The 14729-nt window shown below is 35.2% G+C and overlaps 1 protein-coding gene across 3 annotated transcripts in view; it reads right to left on the reverse strand.

The window, feature by feature from the left end:
• The window catches only part of STAG2 (stromal antigen 2), a 164043-nt gene that overhangs the window by 36391 nt on the left and 112923 nt on the right, over positions 1-14729 (reverse strand). For all 3 annotated transcript variants that reach the window (XM_049767074.1, XM_049767075.1, XM_049767073.1), the window contains exons 16-23: positions 11020-11123; positions 9278-9370; positions 8693-8782; positions 7935-8138; positions 6471-6541; positions 6099-6186; positions 5923-6003; positions 3325-3417 (exon numbers count right to left, since the gene is read on the reverse strand). In XM_049767074.1, the coding sequence (XP_049623031.1) occupies positions 3325-3417; positions 5923-6003; positions 6099-6186; positions 6471-6541; positions 7935-8138; positions 8693-8782; positions 9278-9370; positions 11020-11123 (824 nt within the window). The remainder of the gene's footprint in view (positions 1-3324; positions 3418-5922; positions 6004-6098; positions 6187-6470; positions 6542-7934; positions 8139-8692; positions 8783-9277; positions 9371-11019; positions 11124-14729) is intronic.

A 14729-nucleotide genomic window follows, 5' to 3' on the forward strand; every position in this document is an offset into this window, starting at 1 on the left:
AGTGGTGTTTGCCTTGCAAACAGTCGACCCAAGACCTAAGGTGGTTGGTTCAAATCCTGGCGTCCCATATGGCCCCTGTGCCTGCCAGGAGCTATTTCTGAGCAGATAGCCAGGAGTAACCCCTGAGTACCGCCACGCATGGCCCAAAAACCAAAAACCAAAAAAAAAAAAAAAGGTAGGAAAGTGTCTTCTTAGAAAAGAGAACATAGGAATGGATGGGAGCCAGGGTCAAGTGGTCTTAGGTGCATTGTTGGAGGAAAAAAAAGGACAGAACTAAATATCCAAGCAAAAGTCAACAACAATAGTCAAGACCCAAACTCTAACAATCTAAACTTAAAATGGACCTGTTATACTGGCAGGCTAGGGGCAAAGGGGGATGGTATATAGGATGCACTCTGGGAATATCGGTGGAAGAAGGTTTGACACTGGTGGTGGGAATGAATGGCCCTTATTCACTGTATATCTGAAATCCAACTATGAAGGACTTTGTAAATCACAATGGTTTCAATAAATTTTTTTAAAAAAGGGCCCAGAGAGATAGCACAGTGGCGTTTGCCTTGCAAGCAGCCGATCCAGGACCAAAGGTAGTTGGTTCAAATCCCAGTGTCCCATATGGTCCCCCGTGCCTGCCAGAAGCTATTTCTGAGCAGACAGCCAGGAGTAACCCCTGAGCACCGCCGGGTGTGGCCCAAAAACAGAGAGGAGAGAGGGGAGACAGAGGAGGGGGAGAGAGAGAGGAGACAGAGGAGGGGGGGAGAGAGAGAGAGAGAGAGAGAGAGAGAGAGAGAGAGAGAGAGAGAGAGAGAGAGAGAGAGAGAGAGAGAGAGAGAGAGAGAGAGAACACAATGTCATTTAGAATGTCTTTTACTGGCACTTTTTAAAGCCATTTTGATGTTGAGTAAGTATAGTAAATGTGAAGTAGAAATAAATGAAGCCAAGAATAGGCCTGCTTATGAGTCAATGGGCAAGACTGACAGAATCATAAACAAGACTGAAGTGGTCTCACATGAAGATTAATAAAATTTGTCTAGTTTTTAAAGTGAGTCAAACACTACTAAATTAGTCAGAAGGTAACAGGAATCAGTTAATTATCTGTTGTGAAAGGGTGATAAAAATAGACTTTTAAGGTCACAAAGTTAACAGAAAATTACATTTAAAGGAAGATCTCTGGTAGCTTACAGGCAGGTCTTAATATTAATTTTACCTTTTCAGAACCACACATTTTCTTCAGTTGTCTTATGTTTTATCCCACCTGTCATCTCTCTGCATCTCACTACCAAGAGCATTTTTATCTGTCATAATGCCTGAATTTTTCTTTTTTCAAGCTGAAATTTCTAGATAAAAACTTGGAAAGTTTCTAGAACTTTCTGACTATTATATACTTCAAATTGGGAGAATTCAACAAAGTGATAATTATAGCAGATATTTGCAAAATAACAACAACAAAATGTGGTGGTCGTAATCACTTATTATATCTAAGTTATATGTATCCAAGAATATGATTATATAAAGTTATAGCTTATCATAATTAAGAAACTTCCTAAAAGCTGCAACTTTAAATGAAAAAAAATCAACATTATATAACAAGGTGACTAAAATGTAAATTCACAAGCCTGTTGTATGTATAAATAGAAGAAACAAGAGTTGAAAATAATTAGAAAAATGAGGCTTAAATCTAGGTAGATGTTAAGTGAAAAATTAAAACCATTAAAAAATCCATGTCTCGGGCATGAAAGATAGCATAGTGGTTAAGGCCCTGCATCTGGCCAACCCGGGTTTAATACATGGTACCACATGTTTCCTTGAGTATCATCGAGAGTGAACCCTAAGGAACCAAAGAACCAAAAAAGGGGGAGAAAAATCTAGATTTTATAGTCCATTAAAATTTGTTTTACTATTTTAAAATTTAAAAAGTGAAAAATGAGACTGGAGTGACAACACAGCAGTAGGGAGTTTGCCTTGTACACTGTCAACCCTGGACAGACCTGAGTTGGATCCCCGGCATCTCATATGGTCCCCAGAGCCTGCCAGGAGCGATTTCTGAGTGCAGTGCTGACTGGGTGTGGAGGTAGGGAGGGAGGGGGAGGAAGGAGGGAAGGAGGAAAAGAGGGAGAGAGGGAGAAGGGAGGGGAGGGGGGAAGAAGGGAGGGGGGAAGAAGGGAGGGAGGGAGAGAGGGAGGGAGGAAGGGAGGAAAGAAGGGAGGGAGGGAGGGAGGGAGGGAGGAAGGGAGGAAAGAAGGGAGGGAGGGAGGGAGGGGAGGGAGAGAGGGAGGGAGGAAGGGAGGGAGGGAGGGAGGGAGGGAGGGAGGGAGGGAGGAAGGAAGGAAGGAAGGAAGGAAGGAAGGAAGGAAGGAAGGAAGGAAGGAAGGAAGGAAGGAAGGAAGGAAGGAAGGAAGGAAGGAAGGAAGGAAGGAAGGAAGGAAGGAAGGAAGGAAGGAAGGAAGGGTCTAAAATAGTATGTTCAAGTTGGGAAAATAGTACCTAGGATGCAATTGAGGTTCTACATCAATAAACAAAGTATAAATAGGATAAAATGCTAAAAGGCTTAGAAAGCAACAAGCATTGTCACTGTATCACTATTAGTATTTCTAATAAAATAATTAGAAAAAAATTCCTTTAGGAGCATTTAAAAATCAAGTTACATAAGGGACACTGATGTATCTCAGTGGCATTGCCTTGCTTGTATTTCTGGGACCGTGGATTTATTACCCAGCATCAGAATAAAGAAACTACATGTTATAGAAAAAAGTATATATTCATTAAAACTTACTTCTAATTAGGAAATTAAAACAGGCTCTTGGTCCTGGAATCATAATTCATTTTACAGATGGAAAAACTACATATGGCACAAAGTAGTCATATATTTCCAGAATGAAAAGATTGCCAGATTGGAATCATAAAAGCATATGAAGTGGGAAGGTAACACTTTCAAGGCAGGTAAGCCATTATAAATTTTAAGTTAAAATTGGGTAAATGATTTAACACAATCAAAATTGGTAGGAATGCCTGATAGTAGTTTTGTATGGTAGAACTTTCTCTTTCCTCTCTGAGATATAATTATTGCTTTCAGGGAAAAAACATCTACAATTTATATACCTAACTTTCATAATTTTAGATCTGAACATCAAAATTTTGTTTTGTTGTACTGATCTATTTTTTGAGCATGGTATATCTGGACATATTTAAGATAGTTCTACTTTGTACAAGCATCGTGTTACTTAAGTTTTCAATAGTATATATACATTTACTATTTTTTAAAATTATTGAGGCACCCATATAGCATCAACTATAATTTAGAAAACATTGCTACCTATAATTACTAACCTGTTCTTTAACAGTAGTATTCACATTGGTCAGATAATGCTGACATATTTGACAAAACACCCTCATCTGTTTCTTTAAACGCAGTAAGTCCTCCTTGAAAAAAGAGCGAACATGAGCATTTTAAATATTGTACAAAATTTATTAAAGTATTTTCAACTATATAAAACATTATTTTATTTTTACTGTATTAACTATACGTATACACAAACTTGAGTGTTCTTTACTATTAAGCAGAAAGGAAACAATAAAATCAAACTACTTCTTTTGAAAATCACAACAGGAGCAAGAAATATAGCTCAAAAAATGAGTGTGTGCTTTGCATGTAGGATTTCAATCCTGGGCACACATGGTATCCTGAGAAATGCAAGGAGTGAAGCCCAAGCAGAGCCAAGAGCAGAGCCTATGAGCACCACTAGTTGTGTGACCACCCCAAACCAAAAAGCACAATGGACTACAGCTTTAAACACATTAGATATATGAATAGCCATATATGAGTCCATTAAAATGAGAAAATTTATAAAACTACTAGCTCAGAATGCTTAAAGAACAAAGATTTATATCCCATTCAAACTTTTTAAGTTGAAGGGTAGATAACTGATTAATGAAAGAAATTAACTGTAAAAAGGAAATGTGGCTAATTTTCAGTATTTTATTTAAAAAAAATAGAAAAAGAGAGAGAGGGTGGAGGTGAGGTACAATGGCTCTCAACCAAAGACCATGAGGCCTAGGGTCCAACCCTGAAGCCATTCACTATGATTATATAATGGCAAGACTAGCTCAGCCATGTGGTGACTCCCAGAAAACAATGGGCACAATGAGCAGAGCTCAAGAGTTTCCAGTGCTATACTTGGCAGTACTTGAGAAACCAAGTGGGGAGAGCAATGGAACTAGTAGACTCTTCGGGCATGCAAGGTATGAACAACTTGAGTTATCACTCCAGCTTAGATTTTTCCTTTGAAGGATACGGCTTATATTAAAAAATAAAAATTGAGGAAAAAATAAAAATATAAAAAATATAAAGTGCTATGTGGTTTTACTCCTATTTAACAAATAACTTTAAAATGATTAATAAAATGTAGCCAAGATTCAGAATACTTCTATATTCACTAATAATCATTTTAACCCTCTTCCCTCTATTAATGAGCTGATTGTTTTACTATTTCAAAATTTAACTCAATGCTTTAGACATAGATCAACAAAATTTGCCAATAGTCACCACTCCTACTATTATAAGCCTATTACTTAAAAAATAAAGTTTTCCCCCCTAAATAAAAATGTACGTTTGGGGGAACAGGGAGATAGTACAATGGGCAGGACACTTGCTTTATATGCAGCTAACCGAGGTTCAATCTCCAGGACCCAAAATGTTCCCTCCGATCACTGTCAGGGCTACTCAGAGCAGAGCCCTGAGCTCTAGTAGTTGTAGCTCTGAGCATCAGTGGGAGAGACCAAAAATTAAGACAGTATATGCTTTTTAGGTTTTATCAGGATTTGAATATATTTAATATATATTAGTAATTTCAAGTAAACAATATGATGATCTGATATTTATATTATACCACTATCAGAAAAGATTAATTCCATATCCCTCTTTAGAAATAATTCAAATTTATTTTCTCCTGGTAAGAACTTAAAAGTTCTATTTTCTTTATCTATTAAAAAAAGACAACAAGGGGAATATCTTGGGTCATACCCTGCAGTGTTCAGGTACAATAGTTGGCAGCTGAGTTGTTAGGGAACCAAATTCAATAGGGTTCAGAAAATGCAAAAATTTTTATATCCCCATCTTCACAAAAGGACACATTAAACACTAATGAACCACTGGTGTTTAAAAGGGGTAAATATCCATGTATAGCCATAATAACATCTTGCTCTTAGCTCAAAGAAATTCTATGATTTTAAAATAGTTCTGTGGTTTCATACAAAACACACTTATTAACAAAAATAAGATTCTAAAAAAAAACCAATTTGACGAAAACTATTTATGAACAATTTAACAACTCTCAGAAAATTGCTATTATTTATACAAATGTATCCCAATAACAAAACACATTTAGTATAATATATAAGCTTCAAATTTCTAAGAGGAAAGTTCAGAATATAAATTACAATTATGGATAAACTTAAAAATTCTAATAGCTGGCACATAATACTAAGAAAGTTATTGTTTGGAATGTCAGAATATTCTTGTTTAAAAGGCTACTTTTAAAATAAAACCAAGACATATAAGACCTAAGGATAGTTGACTTGTAATGACCATTCATATAATTTAATAGCTCTATCCAGTTGCTGCAAAAGTTCTTAGTGATGGTTTGCAACATCTATTTCTATTACATATGTATACATAAACTCAAAATAAAAATGATAAGTTATAAACTATGCCAATTAAGAATGTGAACAATTTTAACTTGAAATCAAATTGTAACAGCATGTTCTTTGATCATATATCACACTACAGAAATAGCTGCTGAAATGTAAAATTGATATACATATCAATAAACTAGATGAAAAATAGCAGATTTTACTGATATAATCCATCTTATTAAATGTGCTCATTTGTTGAAAATTATTTTATATTCAATTAAAAAACCCACAAACCTTTGTAGAGCTACTTTCAGTTATCTTAGCAAGCTGCCAAAGGATTACATAGTGAGTACACTGCAGTGCATGAATAACAATCTGTTAAGAAAAGGAAAGAATTAAAAAACAGTTAAAATTAAGTTACAAGCCTTCATTTTCAAAGTTAAACTCGGAAATTGTAAATAAATAAAAACCTGCTCAGGCATGTCTCCGTTTTCAATTCCGGTTTTCAAAAGTTTGTAATTACAAGCGAACAAATCCCACTTTGACAGATCATGAGCACTGTTAAAAAGAAAAAAAGAATTAAAGTAGTATATTAACAGTCTGATCATATTAGCTTTATATGAGTATTAGCAGAAGGTCAAAGTAAATACAATGATTTTTCAGCATGTGGTCACAATAAAGTGTATTTTAAAAGTCTATCAATAGGAAATTTATCCATCATTACCCAATTCAAAATATACCTCATGAAATTTTCAAAAGAATGATAGTATTACAATCCAAAAGCATGTTACTCGATTTTGCTTTTGCTAGTTATAAAAAATCTGAAACTTGATTCTACTTACTTATGAAAAGCAGTGATTCTCTTCAACGTTGACAATACCTGATATGCATCATCTTCATCCGGTTCTTCACCCTATTATTATACAACATGAACAAATAGCAAAGTGAATGGGTCTCTAGTGCTATGATTTTGAAAAGAATAACCTAATGAAAACACATTAACTTTGTCATTCAATGTCTCCATCTAGCCAAATTTAAAAGCTATATGGAGCATCATTAGCACAGAATTACTATCAAAAGTATATGACACCTAAGACAGGGGAAAATGGCATTCTACGTTCTCCTAGAAGTAAACTTTGCAAAATAACTATGAAGACATTTCTGTGTTAATCCCTGGGTGTAAATACTGCTGAACTGTTTTTTAATTCAAATTCTCCTGCAAACTAAAATTAATCCACTGCTTAACATAAACATGTGATAGTGACAATCAGACCCAGCCAACTGTATTGCTACTGTAATCTGTAACTAAGAAAGTAATTATGTATGTCAACATATTGGCACAAATCAACTAATAGAACATCGAATGACATGTTACAAACACTAAATATATATTAACTATTAATTACATTAATAATAAACAGGAAAAGAAAAATAGAAGATCCTAAAATTCCTGAGATTTCTGTAGCATCACTAACAAAACTGATAATGAATTGAAGTAATTAGAGAGTTATGCTTTTGTTTTATATATTTTAATCAATCATTGTTCCAGAAGAGGAAAAAATCCCAACAATAAGTGTATTTAGTTGTCATGTCTATGTTTACTTGGAAAAATAACAACTTAGGAAACTTCTAAAACAAAATTGACTACAATTTATTAAAGCTCTAAATAGGAGTGGTAGGAATTCCAGCCAGGAGGCTACATACGGCTCTCAAAATCATATGGTCTGGCTCTGGTTCATGATGTGACAAACATGTATGCATCCTGTTCTCTGTCTGTGGCCCATCTGCCTATACTGTATGCTCCACAAGAGATTCTTTAAAAAACTCAAGTAGTTGATGACAGAATAAAGACTCCCCGCCCCTACTTTATAATGATCAAAAAGCATATTAACTTACTTGGTCAATACACCCCCAAAACAATAACATTAGTAAGTCTGCATGACCAGAATTTAGCCCTAGTTTTGTTTCATCGGTAACATTTATCACAAAAAATCTCTTAATCAAATAAACTTTGTCTACTTTAAAGAAAGATCATATCTTTAAAGTATAGAAGTGAACTAGTTTTGCTTTCAACTTCTACAATTCTTACCACCTTTTTATTTTGGTGAAAGAGCAACAGTAGCTTTATAAATTATAAGTAACAAAGGCTGTACATTGTTTCAATATACTACTAAAGGAATATCACCAGGATTGGTGACTAATTCAATATAATGAAGTAGAGGCCAACTGACACTCAACATATATATAATTACAAAATGTAATATTAAAATAATATAAAGTAATATATATTACACACACACCCCTACCTCTTGCAGAAAATCTTCAAGAAGCCGGTTAAATTTATCTGCCAACTCATCTATGAGCTGGCTTCTTGAAATGTCTACTCTGTTGAAAATTGTGAACTCTTCATTACAGAGCGCATGATAAGTTTTAGAACATGCTTCCAAAACATCTGTATCTGTGTGCTTCTCTACAATATTCCTGATCTGTCGTAATAAGGCATCCAGATGCTGTAAAATAAATTATTGACATTATAACGCAACAAATATATGACTGGGATTACAAAAACTACACTACAGTGAGAATTCAAATATAATAACTCTATAACCATCAAGCATACAGTTAAGATGGTTATCTAGTCAGAGGTAAATAATTATAATTACATCAACACATTTGTACTTATCTTCTGAACTTAAATGTGGCTAACATTACCTAATATAAATTTGGTGAGAATAAAATAAAAAGTTGTCAAATCAAATGGAATATAACAAAAGTAGTAAGTACATGGATATTTACTGTTGTTTTTTTAAAATGTTACTATTTTATTATCACCCCAATCTCCATAAATCAGTGTTTAAGTTATGACTAAGAAAGCTGGTATGGCTATGGGCATTAAATAAAGGAAAACAATATTAGCACCATTCTCTATAAGCCTTCAACATAAAATATATTCTTCAACATAGAATATAGTCCTTATTTCATATTATAGATACAAAAATATTAATATAAACAATTTACCAGACTAAACTAAATATTCAAGATTTATGCACAACAAATATCATACCTTTTCTAAACGTCCAGTGGTATATATTTCCAAATCAAAGTACTGAGGCAACTGGAGTAAGTTGGTTACCTTTTCTGCATCTATAGAATACTTTTAATTTAAAAAGTCAAAAACATGACAATAATGGTAAGTAAATGGTACAATAAAAATTTGAGTGACATTTCCAAACTTAGAGTACCTAATGCCTCTTTGTAACATTCTGATACTGGGTCAGAGTGATAGTACAACAGGTAGGGCGCCTGCCTTATATGTGGTCACCAGGTTTAATTCCCAGCCCCTCACATGGTCTCCACCCAAGCTCTACCAAGAGTGCTTTCAGAAAAGAGTCATGATTAAGTCCTTCAGTTGTGGCTCAAATATCAAAAGAAAACAAAACAGGGCAGGGCTGAAGTGATAGCACAACACAATGGGTAGAGCAGACCATTTGCCTGGCATATAGCCATCCTCAGCTCGATTCCTGGCATCCCATATGGTCCCCTGAATCTGCTGGAAAAATTCTGAGCACAGAACCAGTAGTAACACCTGAGCATCACTGGGTGTGGCCACAAACAAACAAACAAACAAACAAACAAAAAGCAAACTTACTTTAGCTAATAACTGAGGAAGGGCAACAGCAAAAAGCTCAGTGATTTTTGTCCTGTCATCTAACTGGGTCTTCTTCTCCTTCGCTGTCAGCACCTAAAGTAAAACAACATTTATACATATTGGATTTAGCCAATAAATACTGTTAGGTCATTCAATATTTCAGATATATAAAAGTAATAATATTACAAAATACCCAAATAGATTAAACAACTCTACCTCTGGATAAAAAGAGAAGTAACAGGGGAAAAAAGAAAAGTAGTTTAGGAGCTTATATAACTGATTTCATGATCATTTCAGTCAATTCTAGGCTGTAACCATGAACAGTAGGCTATCAATTCAACATTTTATGACAAGCGATTAAACAAGAAAAATAAACCAGAAAAAAGTAACAGAATGTAAGGTTCAGTGTTAACCAATGAGATTTTGGTTGAATTATGTATATGTATGTAACACACATATAGGCGTGTTCTAGGTCACAATAAAAATTCATTTTTATGCTTCATAATCAAAAACATCCCAAAACCTTTGGAACTATTAGTTTACAGCACAAATCTACAAGGTAATACATTAAAAACCCAACTCCATGATAGTTGGAAATGATCACTCTGGATTCTGATTACCCATAAGTACTGTGTTAAAGGAGATAAAGTGAAATGTATTATACTGTTTCAGTAACAATACTGCAAATTAGAGTACTATGAGGAAGGGAGAGGTAGTGGGAAGGAGGGTGGGGAGGGAGAGAGGCAAAGAGGGAAAAGGGAGGGAAGGGGAGAGGAGAGGAGAGAGTGAAAGAGTGAGGGAGAGAGGAAGAGGGAGAGCTGGGGGCAGGAGAACACTGGAAACTTTGGTGGTGGAAAAAGTATACTGATGGTTGTGCTGAAGTATTTATAATTGAAACTAAATCATGAACAACTTTGTAATTGTTTTTCACAGTGATCCAATGGAAAAATTAATGTATAATACAAAACAAATGTAAATAAGTAAATATAAAACCTAACAGGAAGCAGGAATGTCCCTGTTTTAATGAATGTCTAGCTGAAGATGGGCTGAATGGTTGAGCACAGGTCTTATCATGTGTGAGGCCTTGGGTTTAATCCAGGACAGTGCACACCACAACTGCATAGAAACAACCTCAATAGGCTGATCAAATGCACTGAATACAGGAGGCCCATTGTACACAGGTTGGATTCCCAGAGATGTGTGGGTTCCTGTATGAAATAAGTTCCAGCACAATACCTGGAATGGTCCCCAAACCAGCGAATGCTTTGATTTTTTTTTTAGTATTAAAGGAAAAGCAAATCTATAAATAAAACAAAACAGAAAAATTCACAATTCTAAAAGTATGTACTATATTCGGTCTTAAAAGCAGGAGGCAGGGGCCGGAGTGGTGGCACAAGCGGTAAGGAATCTGCCTTGCCCGCGGTAGCCGAGGACGGACCTCGGATCGATCCCCTGGCATCCCATATGGTCCCCCAAGCCAGGAGTAACCCCTGAATGTCATGTCACAAGTGTGACCCAAAAACAAAACCAAAAAAAAAAAAAAAAAGCAAGAGGCACTTGTATTTCCTGCAAAAATAAACCATGTTATGAAATTAACTATTCAAATGCTAGTAACTGTTTTATAACTTACTGCTACCACATTTTTAGGCAGAGATCATCAGATTATTAAGTAGAAGATGAAAAAAGGTGCTTTAGGGTTACAATTAAGGCTTTTAAGATTAAAATGAGAAATGTTGTCATACCCTTTTTCCTGTCCCTCTTCCCACAGGAGGATGACATTCAGCGGCTTGTCTAATGGTACAGAGCATTATTTCAATAAGAGCACTCTCCTGTCTATCTGTTAGTGCTGGAAAAGAAATTTAAATGTTAACCTATTTCTTCTCCCTATATGCCACTTGTAATTATTACATTACAACACATTCTGTCTTTGATATAATCTGCCCTAATATACTATAAAGAAAATTCCATTACTGTATCACAGAAATTATTAGGTTAAACATTCCAAGTATGTGCACCAATGGACAATAATTTTAACCAAAGACTGCCTGAATATACAAGGTAATTTTAATGTGGACAAAAGCAACTATTTCTATACAGAATAATATTCATGAGTAAGAAAACAAAGTACTTTCAAATTACTCTAACATTGGCTTAAGTTTTTGTTTCAAGAATGTTTTTTCACACTTCTTCAAAAGTAAATTGCCACATTATGCCTCTTCTAAGTGCAGAAATCCCTCTACCATCATCTACTGGATCCCTTCCAACTTTCATGTCCTGCCCATCTTGGCAACCTCAATTTTGTGGTGCAAATCCAAAAGATGGTGTGGGGAATGATATTATCTATTTGCTAGTTTCATTTCTTTGTAACTCACATATGTGCAACATCATTCAGCATGTCTTTTGTACTCATGTTTACTTAGTATCACACCCTAAAATTTCATCCAAGTTATCACAAACGCCATGATTTCATCTTACATTCCATTGTGTATAAGTACATATCTCTTTTCCACTTATTCAGTACTGATAATACTGTTTCCATCTACTGACTATAGTAAATAGTAAATACATTATAGTGAACACATTACTACAAACTAGTCTTTAAATTCTTAACACACTAAGGAATGTAATTGTTGGATTATGTTGCAAGTTGATTTTTACCATATTGAGAAATCACCATGCTAATTTCCAAAGAGGGTGGACCAGTTGATAGTCTCACTGATAAAGGACAAAGGTTCCATTTTCTACACAATCTCGCCAACATTTCTTATTTCTGGTCATTGTGATAAAGGCCATTCTTACAGGCCATTCTATCTTTGGCTCATGATAGTCAAGATCCTTCAGATACCAGTAAAGCCAATACTGTGAAATGTTTTGCCTGCTTTCCTATATTCGGTAGTTTCAGGACTAACATCTACCTGTTTTTAATTGTTATTGTAGTTTTTTTTGTGTTTTTTCCCCTGATTGTTTCTGCCTTTGGGGCCATACCCAGTGGTGAGCCGGGGATATACTTCTGGCCCTATGATGCTCAGGGATCATTCCTCTTGGCTCAGACCATATAAGGTAACCAGGAATCGAACCTAGGTTGGTGTGTACAAGGCAAGCTTCCTACCCACTATACTATTGTTTGGGCTCCATAGTGAATTCATGTTCATGTATGGTCTGTAATAGTGATATAAATTAGAGTTTGATAAATGCATAACCAATTTTCCCAAGACCATCTGTTGAAGAGACTTTTCTTATTTCCTTGTACTCAAATCACTATAAATCATGTGTTCATATATATTTGCATTTCTTAATTCTATTCTATTTACTCATGCTTCAATTGTTCCAATTAACAGTCTGAATTGATTACTGTCACTTTATAATATTAGTCAATACAGGTCCATTTGTTGGAACACAGACTTTTGATTAAGATTGAACAGAAGCTGTAATTTGCTTAGAGTAGGACAGTTCATTTTAACAATGTTGATTTTTCCAAGCCATGAACACAGAATAGCATTATTCAGTATCTTCTTGGGTTTTTATAAAGGTCTTAAGCTTTTATTTGTAAGTAAATATATATGAGTGAACTACATATATATTATATGCCATTCATTTCTTGTTAAGTTTATTCCTAGGTATTCTAATTTGAAATGATTGAAATTGAACATAGGGCCTCAAAAATGCCATGTAAGGACTACCTATCATTACTTCTAAAAAAGAAACATGTATGGGGCTGGAGCGATAGCATTTGTCTTGCAATCAGCTGATCCAGGACAAACCTTGGTAGATCCCCCAGTATCACACATGGTCCCCCAAGCAAGGAGTGATTTCTGAGTGAATAGCCAGGAGTAACCCCTGAGAGTCACTGGGCATGCCCCCCCCCCAAAAAAAAACAAATAAAAAAGAAACATGTAAATGAGATTCTCTTCACTCTTTTCTCTCTCTCCCCCTTCCACTTCCTCCCTTTACAGCCCATCCCAGACCACATGCAAGGCAAGCTCCCTTCCTGGGGCTGACTTGCTACATCTTCCCACTGTACTTCTGCCCTGGTCCCTGGGACAGTCCTCTTATCATTTAATCTTCCATTTGATTGATTGCATAAAGAAGCATAACATACTTTTATATTGATTACAGAGCCAATCACTTTATTTACTGGTCTTTCATGTAATTTTTTTATATTGGTTTCAGTGGTATTCTACACAATTGGCTTGTCACCTACATAGAAAATTTCACTTCTTTTGATTCTACTTCATTTTAATTATCTACTTTATTTTGCAAAAGATATAAATAAATGGCGTAAGTTTGAGAATGTTCCTTCTATATAAATTTTGTTGTGGCATGCAAATGAATATTAGTTCACTGCTTTTTCCTCATCAACTAAATAAAAAGTTTTTATCTTGCTTTTAAGTTGATGCAGTGCATTTTATCTAGTGATCTAAATAAATAATCCTTGTACTCCTAGAATAAAGCCAACCAGGTCATAATGCTCTCTATGTTTTGTGGAATTTAACTTCAAAAATTTCTGTTGAGGATTTTTCCATCTGTGTTTATCATAAATATAGGTCTACATTTTATACCTCTATATACTTTTATCAGGGTAATACTGGTCTGATAAAAATGTTTGGAAATATACCTTCTTCATTAATCTTTGAAAGAGAGATAAGTCACCTTGTTTTGTATAATTTACTAGAAAACTATCAGGTTTAGGGATTTAATATTGCAAGGGATTATTTACTAATATCTCAACTTCCTTGGTGTGACAACCTTCTGTACTCACTTCTGGCAGGGCTCAGATACCATGTGGTGCTGGGAATAAAACTGGAGATGGCTACAAGCAAGGCAATTGCCCAATCTGGCATACTATGATTTGAACCCAAAATTGATCTTACAGTTTTTGCCACATCCTATGGGTTCAGAGTGTTCACATCTTTTTGCTTCCATTTTTTCCCTTTACATTTGATTTACTGGTTGGTCCATTAAATTCTCATGATAATGTTACTCAGTTTCCATGTTTAACATTTTTCCATGGTATTCAGGGATTAATCACTTTTGGTGGGCTCAGAGAACAATACTAGATGATGTGGATAGAACAGGAGTCAGTCATGTACAAAGCAAGTATCCTATCCACTGTACTATCTCTTGGGCACCTCCATTTTTCTTTTGGTGGTTGATTTCTAGTTTTACCATTGTTTTTAAAAAGGGTACTTGATATGATTTCGTTAATATCCTGTTGCGACTAATTTTTGTGTCACATGTGGTATATCCTCAAGAGTATCTTGTATGTGAGAATAGAGCAATAGTATAGTGGGTCAGGTGTTTGCCTTGTATATGGCACACAGAGATTTGATATCCGGCATCCCATATGGTCACCCAGGCACTGCCAGAAGTGATGATCACTGAGTGTGGAGCCAGGAGTAACCTTGAGTACCAATGGGTGTGGCCCCAAAACCAAGAAGGAATAGTTCATGTA

This window comes from Suncus etruscus, chromosome X (genome assembly GCF_024139225.1).
Source record: "Suncus etruscus isolate mSunEtr1 chromosome X, mSunEtr1.pri.cur, whole genome shotgun sequence".
NCBI lineage: Eukaryota > Metazoa > Chordata > Mammalia > Eulipotyphla > Soricidae > Suncus > Suncus etruscus.